This window comes from Stenella coeruleoalba (assembly GCF_951394435.1).
Source record: "Stenella coeruleoalba genome assembly, chromosome: 12".
In the NCBI taxonomy this organism is placed as follows: domain Eukaryota; kingdom Metazoa; phylum Chordata; class Mammalia; order Artiodactyla; family Delphinidae; genus Stenella; species Stenella coeruleoalba.
This window is the reverse complement of record NC_137158.1, coordinates 53,350,355-53,367,719: the sequence shown is the minus strand read 5'-3', so window position 1 is coordinate 53,367,719 and position 17,365 is coordinate 53,350,355. Positions and strand designations below refer to the sequence as shown.

The window sequence follows — 17,365 nt, the reverse complement described above, 5'->3', positions numbered from 1 at the left end:
TTTATGAAGAATAACAAGAGAAAAAAATACCCAGCAGTACTAATTATTTGGTTATTTGGCAATATTAAACGCAGCTTTTTTTTTTTTATTGAGAAGAAGGAAACAGGAAGCAAAGAACAAGAATTGGACTCATTATGCCTCACACTATGACGCCACAGTTAACGTACTATATAAATGTGTTAAAAGGTGAGTAGTAGGGGGTCTGGATGTACAAAATGCTTAATGGATTAATTTTAGTGCTCATAAAATCGGAGTGCAAAAGCTCAAGTCCATCCATTTTGCAGGCTGCCTGATGAATCTGGTGTACCAGGCACACCCCGAGGAGGGCCTCAGCCCCTCGGAGTGGCTGGCTAGCTACAGCTCTCTTCAGGAGCAATTGCAGTGTATGCCAAATTGTGTGATATTGGTTCCGCTCTTGGGACTAATTGAGAGCACCAAACTCATTCTCACTTGTGATTCAAATAAAAGATTTGAGGACCTGTCACTAGAGATTTTTCTGGCAGAGTGGAAAAGGGACAGAGTGTCCCTATGGTATCAATGCAGCTACTTCACGACAAAATGCCTAGTTTTTATAAAATGCCTATGAAGAAAATGACATTTTTTGAAATACCTCCTAATTACTTCAGTTTTATATATTACACTACTATGAGTGTGAAAACCCTAGAGTCCTACAATTACCGTTAGACTCATTCCTCTAACAGGTTACATGTGCTAATGAAGGGAAGAAAAAAGTAATTATAATTCTATAAATGGCTGTTTATTAGTAAGTCATCCTCTTCTTTTTACCCTTCTAAGCTGCTTTTCTGGATGCATCAGGCTGTGTACACATTTTGCTTTTTTAAATGTTGAAAACAAATCTTTAAAGAGGAGGAGGGGAAGTAGCACTTTGAGTGCTATGTTGGAATGAAAAGCAACTTCAAAATTTCTTCATGCAGTTCTCAATCAGGAAAGAGATTTAAATAGTCTAGTTTTCTTTGTATTGCTTTACATTTAATAACAGTATTTACTAAACATTGCTCCCTGGTTACCTATAGTGAACTGAACTACTACTTCAACTGCATTTTCCATGTAAATTTTAACTATAGGACAGAATAGAGGAGGTTTGTTACCATATGAAAAGCATGGAATATAGTCACTTATTTGCTCTCTCTGGCCAAATAACCCTGGATGCTAGAAGCAGAAAAAATTGATTTATTTCACCATATAATATCCTCTGAGTTGTATCTTTATATAATTTCCCACAGTTCATCAAAGCCTCAATTATCTCTGAGTGAATTCTCAGACAAAGAGATTGACATTCTGCCCTCCAAAGCTAATTTGGCAACTGCCAATCCCAATTTAGGTGTCAAATGAGTTCCAGGGGTCATGTTAGGATGATGGTTCACAGTGAAGAGGGGGATTTTGATAAGGTTCTCACAGACTGAGAATACATGAGGGGCTGGGGTGTACCATGCTGAATTGGACATAATTCTCAAGTAAATTTTGCCAATATTTCAGGATCTAAGAGCCCACTTAATATGAAATCACTGTAATCTAGACAAATTATTTCAAGGTTTTTAAAAAATATATAGCGGTTTTCATTGTTTTTATCAAAAATTCCAATATTTCTAAATTTAAAGCCATGGAACTCTTAATGGAAACATAGTCTTTCATTCTTTACATGGCTCTGTGAATAATAAACCTATAAAAAGTATAGCTGCTTTAATTTGGCATAGAATAAAAATTGCTGTTCTAGAATGATTTCTGACTAGGCTTTGAAAACAGGATGGCACTGGCTTAGACCGCGTTTGTATCTTCTTTCTTTTATTTCCAGCAGGATACTCTCTTGAAATATTAATCTCTGTGCTTTTATTTTTCACACTTAACTTTTGCAGACTTTACCTAGTGAGTCAGGGACATCCTTCTTGCTTCAAAGAGAATTACCATTGTTTTAATAGGAATGCAAAAAGAAAAAAGTAGTTAGTGCTTAATTTTTTTTTGACTTCCATATCAGAAATAATAGCTTTGAAACCAAAGCTTTTGATTAATGAGAAAATAAAAGGTTAACTGAACAAACACGGGGTAAGGAAAACTGCACATAGTGTATTTCTTAATAAGAAATTAGAAAGAGAGCATATAAGACTGTATAAGCCCAAAGCTAGAGAAAATAGAGTCGGAGATGCTGCAGTCATAAAACAGTGTGTGTCTTTGAATGAGTAGCAGATCTTCGCCAATGTGGAGAGCACCTGAGTCAGCATTCTGAGGATGTCACAGTGAACTCTGCCAGCAGCAATGGAGACCCAGGGGAGTCAATACCTGGAGACCATTCTGCTCTTCTAGGGAGCTCAGGTTGACTATTTTCATTGATCTGTGGGAAGACCTTCTACCAATATTTTACATGCATGATGCCTGTGAATCATCCAGCAGAAATAATGTTTGCTCATGCCCCAAGACTTTGTTTATGCTCATGGAGATTCCACTATGTGGAAGGTCCTCGTTTCAATACCCAAGACACTTTTAAGCCCCATAAAATAAAGCATGGGATTCTTGACACCCACAGGGGCATCTGAAGGGGGAAATCAGCAAGAGGGAAAATCATCAAAGTAAGAGAGTACAAATTAGAGCAGCTAATTTACTAGAGCCATCTAGTTCTTGCAGAGAAAGAGAAAGCAACTCAAATATTAGAGAAAAGAGCAAAATTGTGAAATGGTTTACATTGTTTTAGCCACAAGAGTAAAGAAGGCATAAATCCAAGTGAGAATTCTCAGATATCTTTGTGGCTCTCAATGACAGCTTCATGGAGCATATAAGAATTTTGCTACCCTGGGAATAAGGATCCTCGGCTTCTGGAAATTCAATCTTAATTTTTAAAATGTATGCAAATAAAGTAAAATTAGAGGCATGGCCATTCATGGTCTAGTAAACTCCACCACGGACAAAGGTATGGGAAGGTTTCTGGAAAGAATTTTGTCACACAAATGAAGAATATATATGATTTGAGTATTAAAATATGAATTTAAGCATAAATTCTCCCCAGAGCTCTGGGTAATCCAATTTTTTGCTTTACTTGATACCTTGGTTAGAGTCAGTGTTAAGTAATAAATCTTCATATGCACACATATCACAATCTACAATGGGATCCCTGCTAAAAGGAAGCCAGAAACCCGGAACCTTCTTTGTGCTCTGTTTAAAGGTTCTGGGTAATCTAATCCATAAAAGCAAAGTATGGATGATGAACAGACAAAAATGTCATCAGTTAGGAATTTGTTAGTGTATGTTTGCTACTAATGAATTATTTTAGTTCTTGTTGAGTGAAAATGTTTTATTTCGCCTTTATTGTTGAAGAATATTTTTGCAAGTTATGGAATTCTAGGTTGTCACTTTTAAAGCACATTAAAGGTGCCATTCAATTGCCTTCTAGCGTCACTCCTCCTGTTGAAAGGTCAATTGTCAGTCTTTTATCTGTTCCTTTGAAGGTAATGAGTCTTTTATCTTTGGTGGCTTTTTTTTTTTTCCCTTGGATTTTAATTTTCAACAGTGCTACTATTCTATATTTGGATGTGGTGTTCTTGGTATTTTTTCCAGTTGAGATCTGAAAGTCTTCTTGAATCTGTGGGTTGATGTATTTAACCAGTTTTGAAAATACTCTATCACTTCAGATATTGCTTCTGTCCAATTCTATCTTTTTCCTGGCAATTCAATTATTTATATATTGCATCTTAGCTGAGCCCCATATGTTTCTGACATCCTTTTAATATTTGTATTCTTTTCTTTTTGTTTTTGTCAAACTCTCTCGGTGCTTCACTTTGGGTATTTGCTATTGACCCATCATCCTCCAGTTCACCAATCTTGTCTTCTACTCTTTTAAATCTACTATCAAACACACCTAATGTGTTCTTACTTTTAAATGTTATAATTTTCAGTTCTAGAATTTCCATTTGATTCTTTATATAGATCCTAACCCTTTTTAGGGTAAATTCTTCATCTTTCAGTCTATTATCTCCAGTTTTTCCCATTATTTTCTTTAACATTTTAAGTCCTCTTATCAGGTAATTACAATATCTGAATTATCTGTTGGTCTGTTTCAATTGTCTATTTTTTCCTTCACTTTCAGCAATGAGGTCCTCTCTTTTAGCATGTGGAGGAATTTTCAATTGCCTGATATGCATATAAATAAACGGTATAAGATAATGCTATCTTTCTAGTAAAATATTTTCCCTTTCCCTAAACTAGACAGATAAAGTGGTAGCTGATCAGCTTATTTCAATCAAGGACTGTGCTGAACTGAGCCTGGATTTTAGTCCCCATAATGTTTAGTGTGTCTCTCTTGACCCTGGCTTGTTCTCCATGTTTCTCAACTATAACTTGAGTTTATTATGCAGAGCCCCTCTCCTATCTTCAGTCTCCATTTTGTAAGACTGCCAAACAACTTAACTCTGCTTTTCTGTCTGTCCATTTATTCCTTTAGCCTTATAAAGAATTCATCAAATGCCCTAAGAAGAAATTTGTCCATCTGCCTGAGGCCCTCTCCCTTAAAACTACGCTGATTTATACAAAGCCCAGAAATAGCCTTCTATGGGTTTAAAACCTGGATTCATAGCCTCCTTCCCTAACCAGAATTAGCAACTGCCCCCAGAGTACAGCATCTTCTAAAGGTCAGCTCATCTCTTTGGGGCATTTACATTTCCAAAGTATCACTCTCTACTATTTTTCATTTGTTAGAGTGCAAGGTTTACAATACACACACAAACTATAAATAATAAAAAATATGCATTTCTTGCTTCATCTCATGGTCAATCTATAAAGATTTCTGTAGCCTCCCCCAACACAGAACAATTCATTTCCTCTTTTATTCATATTTTGCAATAAACTTTGCCTTGTTTTTCCTTTTCTGAGTAAGAAGTGAATTAAGGAAGTTGGATTCTTTGTGGATGAAAAATCCTTTTGGACATGTTGCATTTAAGGTGTCAATGGAATTGACATGACACAAGCAGAAAGTTGGAGATGTGGGACTTTAGCTTAGCAACAAGGTCAGGACTGAAGATATAGATATAGATCTGGCAGACATGTGTAGAGATGATAGCTTAAATTATGACAGTGAACTGCATTTTCAAGTGAAAGAATGTAAACAGAGAAGTAGAAAGGTCCAAAGATCCGACTCATCACTTTAGGGGCCTTAAAACGAAGTGGAACAAGTAAGCAAACAAAAGAGAACTGAAGAAGAAAATAAGCAGTTTAATTCACTGCACTATTAAAGGAAAAAAGAGAACAGAGGCAATTACAGTTTGACCAAATTACAAAAGGTTGGTTCATTTCTATTTTGGAGGAAAATTACATTATATTTAATTCTTAATAACATGTAGGACATTTATCCTACATCCAAAAGCAAAATCTTTGAAGGTTTGAGAAATAATTTTTTTTCCTAATTCATTTAATGACAGTTAATTGAAGTTTTCTTAGACTATATGCATTTTACAATAAGAAACAAAAAAATATGAATCCAATCAATTGTCCTCTTGATTATTTGTTAAATTTAGTCTTAAAACTATTATCAGAGGTATTCTTTGTTTATTAATAATTGTACAGATTTCTTTACTTTTTGAAGAGCACCATTAATTCAAGTTAAAAATGATTATAAGAGATGTCTCTCCATACCACCTTTTTTCATATAAAATCATAAAAGAAAATTTTGATACAAACATTAATTTCGCTGAGCTGAAAATATCCAAATATCAGATACCTTTTTAAATGAATAATTCATTTTTTAAATAAAAGGAACAAAACTGGGATTGTTGTAATAGTACATTTTTTCACACAGCACTTGACAATGGTTTCAAGGATTTCTGCCCATTTGCCTACATTGTATGACAGGTTTTATCCTCTTCCTGTCTCTTTTGTTTACAAGAGCAATTTTATTTCTCAAAGCTTAAATAAGCCAAATTTTTTTAAACATGTTTACTGGAGTATAATTGCTTTACAATGGTGTGTTAGTTTCTGCTTTAAAACAAAGTGAATCACCTATACATATACATATATCCCCATATCTCCTCCCTCTTGCATCTCCCCCCCCATCCTCCTTATCCCATCCCTCTAGGTGGTCATAAAGCACTGAGCTGATCTCCCTGTGCTACGTGGCTACTTCCCATTAGCTATCTATTTTACATTTGGTGGTGTATATATGTCCATGCCACTGTCTCACTTCGTCTCAGTTTACCCTTCCCCCTCCACGTGTCCTCAAGGCCATTATCTATGTCTGCATCTTTATTCCTGTCCCTAGGTTTTTCAGGACCTTTTTTTTTTTTTAAGATTTCATATATATGTGTTAGCATATGGTATTTGTTTTTCTCTTTCTGACTTACTTCACTCTATATGACAGACTCTAGGTCCATCCACCTCATTACAAATAACTCAATTTCATTTCTTTTTATATCCCATCGTATATATGTGCCATATCTTCTTCATCCATTCATCTGTTGATGGACACTTAGGTTGCTTCCATGTCCTGGCTATTGTAAATAGACCTGCAATGATAATTGTGGTACATGACTCTTTTTGAATTATGGTTTTCTCAGGGTATATGTCCAGTAGTGGGATTATTGGGTCATACGGTAGTTCTATTTTTAGATTTTTAAGGAACCTCCATAGTGGCGGTATCAGTTTACATTCCCAGCATTTGTGCAAGAAGGTTCCCTTTTCTCCACAGTCTCTCCAGCATTTATTGTTTGTAGATTTCTTGATGATGGCCATTCTTACTGGTGTGAGGTGATACCTCATTGTAGTTTTGATTTGCATTGCTCTAATGATTAGTGATGTTGAGCATCCTTTCATTTGTTTGTTGGCAATCTGTATATCCTCTTTGGAGAAATGTCTATTTAGGTCTTCTGCCCATTTTTAGATTGGGTTGTTTTTTGGATATTGAGCTGCATGAGCTGCTTGTATATTTTGGAGATTAATCCTCTGTCAGTTGCTTCGTTTGCAAATATTTTCTCCCATTCTGAGGGTCATCTTTTCGTCTTGTTTATGGTTTCCTTTGCTGTGTTAAAGCTCTTAAGTTTCAATAGGTCCCATTTATTTTTGTTTTTATTTCCATTTCTCTAGGAGGTGGGTCAAAAAGGATCTTGCTGTGATTTATGTCATAGAGTGTCCTGCCTATGTTTTCCTCTAAGAGTTGTATAGTATCTGGCCTTACATTTAGGTCTTTAATCCATTGTGAGCTTATTTTTGTGTATGGTGTTAGGGAGTGTTCTAATTTCATTCTTTTAAATATAGCTATCCAGTTTTCCCAGCACCACTTATTGAAGAGGTTGTTTTTTCTCCACTGTGTATTCTTGCCTCTTTTATCAAAGACAAGGTGACCATATATGCATGTGTAAATCTCTGGGGTTTCTATCCTGTTCCATTGATCTATATTTCTATTTTTGCACCAGTACCATACTGTCTTCATTACTGTAGCTTTGTAGCATAGTCTGAAGTCAGGGAGCCTGATTCCTCCAGCTCCACCTTTCTTTCTCAAGAGTGCTTTGGCTATTCGGGGTCTTTTGTATTTCCACACAAATTGTGAAATTCTTTGTTCTAGCTCTGTGAAAAATGTTCCTCCCTCTGCTATATTTTGGAAGAGTTTGAGAAGGATAGGTGTTAGCTCTTCTCTAAATGTTTGATAGAATTCATCTGTGAAGCCATCTGGTCCTGGGCTTTTGTTTTTTGGAAGATTTTTAATCAGTCTTAATTTCAGTGCTTGTGATTGGTCTGCTTATATTCTCTATTTCTTCCTGGTTCAGTTTTGGAAGGTTGTGTTTTACTAAGAAGTTGTCCATTTCTTCCAGGTTGTCCATTTTATTGGTATATAGTTGCTTGTAGTAATCTCTCATGATCCTTTGTATTTCTGTGGTGTCAGTTGTTACTTCTCCTTTTTCATTTCTAATTCTATTGATTTGAGTCTTCTTCCTTTTTTTCTTGATGAGTCTGGCTAATGGTTTATCAATTTTGTTTATCTTCCCAAAGAACCAGATTTTAGTTTTATTGATCTTTGCTATTGTTTCCTTCATTTCTTTTTCATTTATTTCTTATCTGATCTTTCTGATTTCTTTCCTTCTGCTAACTTCGGGGTTTTTTTTGTTCTACTTTCTCTAATTGCTTTAAGTGTAAGTTTAGATAGTTTATTTGAGATGTTTCTTGTTTCCTGAGGTAGGATTGTATTGCTATAAACTTCCCTCTTAGAACTGCTTTTGCTGCATCCCATAGGTTTTGGGTCATCATGTTTTCCATGTCATTTGTTTCTAGGTATTTCTTGATTTCCTCTTTGATTTCCTCAGTGACCTCTTGGTTATTTAGTAGTGTACTGTTTAGCCTCCATGTATTTGTGTTTTTTACAGATTTTTTTCCTGTAATTGATATGTAGTCTCACAGCATTGTGGTGGGAAAAGATACTTGATATGATTTCAATTTTCTTAAATTTACCAAGGCTTGATTTGTGACCAAGATATGATGTATCCTGGAGAATGTTCCATGAACACTTGAGAAGAAAGTCTATTCTGTCATTTTTGGATGGAATGTCATATAAATATCAATTAAGTCCATCTTATTTAATGTATCATTTAAAGTTTGTGTTTCCTTACTTATTTTCATTTTGGATGATCTGTCCATTGGTGAAAGTGGGGTGTTAAAGTCCCCTACTACAATTGTGTTACTGTTGATTTCCCCTTTTATGGCTGTTAGCATTTGCCTTATGTATTGATGTGCTCCTATGTTGGGTGCATAAATATTTACAATTGTTATATCTTCTTGGATTGAGCCCTTGATCATTATGTAGTGTCCTTCTTTGTCTCTTGTAATAGTCTTTATTTTAAAGTCTATCTTGCCTGATATGAGAATTGCTACTCTAGCTTTCTTTTGATTTCCATTTGCATGGAATATCTTTTTCCATCCCCTCACTTTCAGTCTGTATGTGTCCCTAGGTCTGAAGTGGGTCGTAGACAGCATATATATGGGTTTTGTTTTTGTATCCATTCAGCCAGTCTATGTCTTTTGGTGGGAGCATTTAACTCATTTACATTTAAGGTAATTATTGATATGTATGTTCCTATTACCATTTTCTTAATTGTTTTTGGTTTGTTATTGTAGGTCTTTTCCTTCTGTTATATTTCCTGCCTAGAGAAGTTCCTTTAGCATTTGTTGTAAAGCTGGTTTGGTGGTGCTGAATTCTTTTCACTTTCGCTTGTCTGTAAAGGTCTTAATTTCTCCATTGAATCTGAATGAGATCCTTGCTGGGTAGACTAATCTTGGTTGTAGGTTCTCCCTTTCATCACTTTAAATATGTCTTGCCACTCCTTTCTGGCTTGCAGAGTTTCTGCTGAAAGATCACCTGTTAATCTTATGGGGATTCCATTGTATGTTATTTGTTGCTTTTCCCTTGCTGCTTTTAATATTTTTTCTCTGTATTTAATTTTTGGTAGTTTGATTAATATGTGTCTTGGTGTGTTTCTCCTTGGATTTATCCTGTATGGGACTCTGTGCTTCCTGGATCTGACTATTTCCTTTTCCATATTAGGGAAGTTTTCGACTATAATCTCTTCAAATATTTTCTTAGTCCCTTTCTTTTTCTCTTCTTCTTCTGGGACCCTTATAATTTGAACATTGGTGGATTTAATGTTGTCCCAGAGGTCTCTGAGACTGTCCTCAATTCTTTTCATTCTTTTTTCTTTATTCTGCTCTGTAGTATTTATTTCCACTATTTTATCTTCCAGGTCACTTATCGGTTCTTCTGCCTCAGTTATTCTGCTATTGATTCCTTCTAGAGAATTTTCAATTTCATTTATTATGTTGTTCATCATTGTTTGTTTGTTCTTTAGTTCTCCTAAGTCCTTGTTAAACGTTTCTTGTATTTTCTCCATTCTGTTTCCAAGGTTTTGCATCATCTTTACTATCATTACTCTGAATTCTTTTTCAGGTAGACTGCCTATTTCATCTTCATAAATAAGCCACATTCTTACATAGCTTTTTTACATACCACGTTCTTTTTTTTTTTTTTTTTTGTGGTACGTGGGCCTCTCTCTGTTGTGGCCTCTCCCGTTGCGGAGCACAGGCTCCGGACGCTCAGTGGCCATGGCCCACAGGCCCAGCCACTCCGCTGCATGTGGGATCTTCCCAGACTGGGGCATGAACCCGTGTCCCCTGCATCGGCAGGCGGACTCTCAACCACTGTGCCACTGGGGAAGCTCTACATAGCACATTCTTAAATGAAAATGTATATCTAGATCTCAGAAGCAACTATCAAAATTATTAAAATGTGACAGCTTTCTAGACATTACTATTAAAAGCATTCATTAGGTATAATTAATTGCTCTAGGGTATGTTTAACAATATAAGTTTCTGATAATATAATGAAGCCCAAGGGTTATATACCTGCATCCCTAGTATATAAACAAATTGGGTTGTTTTAAGTGTAAAATAATCCCTTGGTTACTCTTTTATGATCTGTAAGTTAATTATTTTATTTCTAAATATAGGTGGTGCATCATTCACTAATGGTGCCCATAAATTATGAAAGTAGAAATTGAGATCTCAAGATAGTCATATAAAGAAAAGTGTTAGGATATAATTTCAGCTAAGAGTAGATTACAATTATAACACACCCAACAGAATACAGTTATTTGCAGAGAGCAGAAGAGCGCTAATTTTTTTCCTGTGTGTAACTATTCAAAAACTATTTCATAAATTTTATTTTCCCAGGTGATGAATCTAATAGGTGAATTACCATATTATATGTGTTTTCCTTCTAACAGTGCACTTTGAAGTTAATTACAGAACAAACAGATCTCTTCTCTTTTCAAAATAACTCAATTCAGTTAATACCTGGGATTAGTTTGCATTTCTATTTGATATGTGAGCAAGAAAATCACAATTGACCAGAATAATCCAACAACACAGTAAGACTATTTACATCAGGAATTCTCAAAACTATTAATCCAATAGTCAAGGTCACATTTAATGCTCAAAGGCAGCTGCCTACAAAGTCAGCAAACACTCTGGGTTACAAACTAATGTTATCTCTGTTTCATTAACAGAACATCTATTAAAATATCACCTCAGAAAGTAAGAATCTGCAGGATGTTTCAGGATATTTAGTTAAAACACTAATATCTAAAGCATTAATATAAATAGTGTGGAAATAGTTATTATGCAATGTATATGTTTATTTGTTCCTACCATATTATGTGCTAATTTATATGACATTCCCGATATTTTATTAATATCATTGAGATAAAATTTTAAAGAAATTTCTCTGGTTGATTAGTTTTATTTTTCCTTAAATCTCATGGGGATAATCATTAAAATATATTAATAAATATTGTAATAATAATGCTGGATTTACACAGGATTTTTGATGAAAAAATATATTATCTATACAATTATGGGTACAAAGAAAACTGAATATCAACCAGGTCAGCCCTGTGTACCATATTATTGTAATTAAGCTGTTTCATTCCCAAAGGTACACACTGGCTTCATTAATGATGCTAATATCTATTTCTCTCATAAGTACAGGCAGATAGTTTAGCAGAAAAAGCAGAAAAGACACTGGAAAAGGACAACAAAAAATTCTAAACTCTAACGGGTAACTCAAGTTTGCCTTAATATTTTACTGCTTTTTATCATTTCTTGCCAATATTCATTATGAAGAAATCAATTCTTTACAAAATGTTTTATGGAAACAAACCTACTTCTCTCACGTATATAAAGACCACAGAATTTCCTCCCTGATTCTGTTTCCCATATTTGTCCCTCAGCCTCAAACAAACTGACCCATTCTTATGGTCAAATTAGTTTATTTTTTGGGGTGAGGTGAGGGAAAAAAGTGGTTTATATTCTGTAACCTAAGTATTATCAGCAGTTTCAAGAGTCCCATTTTTGAGCTTTCATATATCTGTACATTTTTCAATCACCATTGCTTATTTCTGGCACTCTGATACTTGAGGAATGTGAAGCAGTTGCAGAAGCTAAAGAATTAAATGGCATAAATATACCTTTCTCAAACCCTTTGAGCAGGAAAGGGAGGAAAATCCCAGTACAGATAACAATATAACTTTGCCCTTTATGGTTTTCCTTTAGATTATTTGTTAAAAGGAAATTATTAAATTTTCATGTGCTCTGCAGAGTCTAGCCTTTGTTTGTAAGATGAAAAGAAAAGGAAATATTATTAACTGCTTCACTGCCATGGGATAGTCATTACCTGCCTGTGTGCATTAGAAGAATTCTTAGTCATTTGGGTTGCAACTCTCTTGAACTCTAATGTTTTAGGATGTGTCCTCGTTATGGTTTCAATGCCCATGTCCAAGGTCATGGGATCACAAGCTTTATTTTGTGTCTGCAGTCATCACATGGAGCAGTGAGAAAAATTACACATTTGTGCAGCCAGCTTGGCTCAGATTTCTCCCTCTTTTTTTTAATTTTAAACAAACTCTGATCTGCTCGATCATCTTACTCAGCCAATATGACTGAATACCTGTCCTCCAATTATTAAGGTGATTATTTAAAATTGAAAATATCATTAAAAGTCATTTTAGTGAGGAATCTCTTTGAACAAAGTGGATTATACAGCAGAGATATATAAATTGGGTAAGGAATTCAAGTCCTGGGAATGTGAGCTTTAAGCAGAAAATGATGTGTCTTTCCTAGAGCCACCTGAACAATTCCTTTTCATTGGTCACGGCATGTTCAGGAAAGGACTGCCTGCTGCTGAGAGTGTGGAGTATGATGACCGGCAAGAATACAGAAATGCCATCCACCAGGGCAGACACTGCCGAGGGCCACAATGAGGACTTGTCCAAAATCTGCTCATAAAACTACAGGTTCCAGAAGCCTTGGGTCTATTTCATATGATAACGTCACCCTCTTACTTTATCTTTCATCATTTGAAATTGAAAAAAAAAGTCAACATTATTTATACTCCATACGATCATCTCAATAGATGCAGAGAAACCTTTCGACAAAATTCAACACCCATTTATGATAAAAACCCTGCAGAAAGTAGGCATAGAGGGAACTTTTCTCAACATAATAAAGGCCATATATGACAAACCCACAGCAAACCGTCCTGAATGGTGAAAAACTGAAAGCACTACCACTAAGATCAGGAATAAGACAAGGTTGCTCACTCTCTCACTCTCTGTGTGAGAGTGCTCACTCTCACTCGCTCTTATTCAACATAGTTTTGGAAGTTTTAGCCACAGCAATCAGAGAAGAAAAGGAAATAAAAGGAATCCAAATCGGAAAAGAAGAAGTAAAGCTGTCACTGTTTGCAGATGATATGATACTATACATAGAGAATCCTAAAGATGCTACCAGAAAACTACTAGAGCTAATCAATGAATTTGGTAAAGTAGCAGGGTACAAAATTAATGCACAGAAATCTCTGGCATTCCTATACACCAATGATGAAAAATCTGGAAGTGAAATCAAGAAAACACTCACATTTACCATTACAACAAAAAGAATAAAATATCTAGGAATAAACCTACCTAAGGAGACAAAAGACCTGTATGCAGAAAATTATAAGACACTGATGAAAGAAATTAAAGATGATACAAATAGATAGAGAGATATACCATATTCTTGGATTGGAAGAATCAACATTGTGAAATGACTCTACTACCCAAAGCAATCTACAGATTCAATGCAATCCCTATCAAACTACCACTGGCATTTTTCACAGAACTAGAACAAAAAATTTCACAATTTGTATGGAAACACAAAAGACCCCGAATAGCCAAAGCAATCTTGAGAAAGAAAAACGGAGCTGGAGGAATCAGGCTCCCGGACTTCAGACTATACTACAAAGCTACAGTAATCAAGACTGTATGGTACTGGCACAAAAACAGAAAGATAGATCAATGGAACAGGAGAGAAAGCCCAGAGATTAAACCCATGCACATATGGTCACCTTATCTTTGATAAAGGAGGCAGGAATGTACAGTGGAGAAAGGACAGCCTCTTCAATAAGTGGTGCTGGGAAAACTGGACAGGTACATGTAAAACTATGAGATTCGATCACTCCCTAACACCATACACAAAAATAAGCTCAAAATGGATTAAAGACCTAAATGTAAGGTGAGAAACTATCCAACTCTTAGAGGAAAACATAGGCAGGACACTCTATGACATAAATCACAGCGAGATCCTTTTTACCCACCTCCTAGAGAAATGGAAATAAAAACAAAAATAAACAAATGGGACCTAATGAAACTTAAAAGCTTTTGCACAGCAAAGGAAACCATAAACAAGACCAAAAGACAACCCTCAGAATGGGAGAAAATATTTGCAAATGAAGCAACTGACAAAGGATTAATCTCCAAAATTTATAAGCAGCTCATGCAGCTTAATAACAAAAAAACAAATAACCCAATCCAAAAATGGGCAGAAGAGCTAAATAGACATTTCTCCAAAGAAGATATACAGATTGCCAACAAACACATGAAAGAATGCTCAACATCACTAATCATTAGAGAAATGCAAATCAAAACTACAATGAGATATCATCTCACACCAGTCAGAACGGCCATAATCAAAAAATCTAGAAACAATAAATGCTGGAGAGACTGTGGAGAAAAGGGAACCCTCTTGCATTGTTGGTGGGAATGTAAATTGATACAGCCACTGTGGAGAACAGTATGGAGGTTCCTCAAAAAACTACAAATAGAACTACCATATGACCCAGCAATCCCACTACTGGGCATATACCCTGAGAAAACCAAAATTCAAAAAGAGTCATGTACCAAAATGTTCATTGCAGCTCTATTTACAATAGCCCAGAGATGGAAACAACCTAAGTGTCCATCATCGGATGAATAGATAAAGAAGATGTGGCACATATATACAATGGAATATTACTCAGCCATAAAAAGAAACGAAATTGAGCTATTTGTAATGAGGTGGATAGACCTAGAGTCTGTCATACAGAGTGAAGTAAGTCAGAAAGAGAGAGACAAATATCGTATGCTAACACATATATATGGAATTTAAGAAGAAAAGTCATGAAGAACCTAGGGGTAAGACAGGAATAAAGACACAGACCTACTAGAGAATGGACTTGAGGATATGGGGAGGGGGAAGGGTAAGCTGTGACAAAGCGAGAGAGAGGCATGGACATATATACACTACCAAACGTAAGGTAGACAGCTAGTGGAAAGCAGCCGCATAGCACAGGGAGATCATCTCGGTGCTTTGCGACCGCCTGGAGGGGTGGGATAGCGAGGGTGGGAGGGAGATGCAAGAGGGAAGAGATATGGGAACATATGTATATGTATAACTGATTCACTTTGTTATAAAGCAGAAACTAACACACCATTGTAAAGCAATTATACTCCAATAAAGATGTTAAAAAAAATGGTTAAAATGAAAAAATAAATAAATAAATTAAATTAAATGGTTAAAATGAAAAAAAGATTATTTATACTCAATATCATAGTTAAATAATAAATAAACATACTTTAAAATGCTCAGAGTGCTTTGGGAAACTCCTGTATGCTAGATTATAAATGTGTATTACCATCACCCCATCCCCCGCCCACCAAGATATATAGCCCTGCAAAGGTAGTTCCTGGAGACTTTTTAGCTCTTTTAGCCTTTGAAAGCAGGTTATCATCTCTGGGTTTTAAAAATGTCAACATCTTTGCAGGGTCTTTCTGATCTAAGGGATAGAGAGGTAAAAGAACATTTTACAATCTCTATCTTTTAAAGTTAATATGAAGAAGTACAAGTTTACAACTCTCTCAAGTGTCTCAAGCAAGATTTACTACTACTTTGAATGGATTATCTCATTTGACTTAGTTGCTGTTAATTGCATTCCAAAAGAAGAAGGATGTTGGTTTTAGAGATCTACAAACTGCATTATTTCAATAGTAAGGCATTTATGTTAGAAATATAATAGCAAGACATACGCAAACACACATACATACAGAAACTCATACAGGACGGCACAAAACAAAGAAACCTAAATGAAAATGTAAGTATTTTAAGTCCTTCCTAGATTATTTTAGAATAAAATGTCTATTTTATTCACTTATGTAATAAATTATATCCCTCTGGTAACAGTTTTATTCAACTAAAACCCATTAATTATTTGAATCATTATATTGCTATTTGGGTCCAATCAGGAAAGTCTTTAGCAGAGTAATAAGCCAACTAAGTGATTTCAAAAATCTTCAAGATTTTATCTCTGAAAAACTTCCTACTCTGCTTCAGAAATCTCTTACAAGTCAATGTTTTAAAAGTACACAGCATGGTCACCGTAATAATCAATATTTCATTTAGTTTTGCTTAAAATAATAAAATGACATTTTTGTGACACACTGAAATGTTTCTTTGATGGTAGAAATGCAGAGAGATAGATGAGGACATCTTTCAATTTACCTTCATTCGAGGTGCATCTAAGTGACAAGAGCAGGGTGAGACTCTGCCTTACTTAGGAAGAGGCTTGTTAACACACAACTGATGACTCAGGCAAATCAGATGGCAAATTACCTTTGAGAGGTCCCCAGCCTCCAAATAGAAGCAGATAACAAACACATTCCACGTAACCCAGAGGACTAGCCAGACAGCATACTGTAGAAAAGCAAGAGAGAAATAACATAATTAACTTTGAATCAACTGAGTAAGATTTAAACAGAACTTGAACTTTTGAACACCAAATCTTAAGATTAGTGGAAAATACTAGATATTTTTTCTTTCTAAGAAACAGGATGAGATGTACATTTATCTCTAGTTGGATTTTTTTCCTCACTGTAATAGACTCTTATAGTATTACAGCTCAAACTTGCTTAGGGATAATTTTTTCGGTTTTTAGACAAAAGAAATATCAGTCCACATTTCTGTTTTAAGAGGGAATGGTTGTGGTTTCCAGATATCTGAAAAAATGATGCCCCAGTAGATATATCAACTACAACCCATTTAAAAGAGAGCTCTTATCTTCCTTTAACAAGATCAACCCAATGTTTGATAACATGTAGCCTTTCCCCAAGTTATCGAGGGTCATCTTCAAATCAGTTTTCATACCTCTGTCCCATCTAATCAGCTTCTCTCTTTGGCATCTTCTTTCCATTTATCCTTTCACCTTCTTATTTTATCCTCTCATGACCTCCCACTTTAGTGACCATCTAGTTATTATCTCTAATTTTATTCTGTTGTCTATGCAATGTGCTTTCTTCATCAATGACAAAATTTTCTTACCAAGACACAGTTCTGAGCATTCAGTTAACCAAAATTTATTAAGTCCTTAGAAGGAAACATGCTAGAAAGACACTGAGGATACAAAGACCAATGATAAATTCTCCCTGAATTCAAGTCAAGTGAAAGAGGTAGATTAGAAAAGAGAAGATTCTTACACAAAAAT

General features: G+C 35.2%; 1 protein-coding gene across 1 annotated transcript in view; it reads right to left on the bottom strand.

The window, feature by feature from the left end:
* Positions 1–17,365, bottom strand: part of NKAIN2 (sodium/potassium transporting ATPase interacting 2) — a 966,228-nt gene that overhangs the window by 431,492 nt on the left and 517,371 nt on the right. Inside the window, exon 5 of the mRNA XM_079939169.1 lies at positions 16,498–16,578. Coding sequence (XP_079795295.1) covers positions 16,498–16,578 — 81 coding nt within the window. The remainder of the gene's footprint in view (positions 1–16,497; positions 16,579–17,365) is intronic.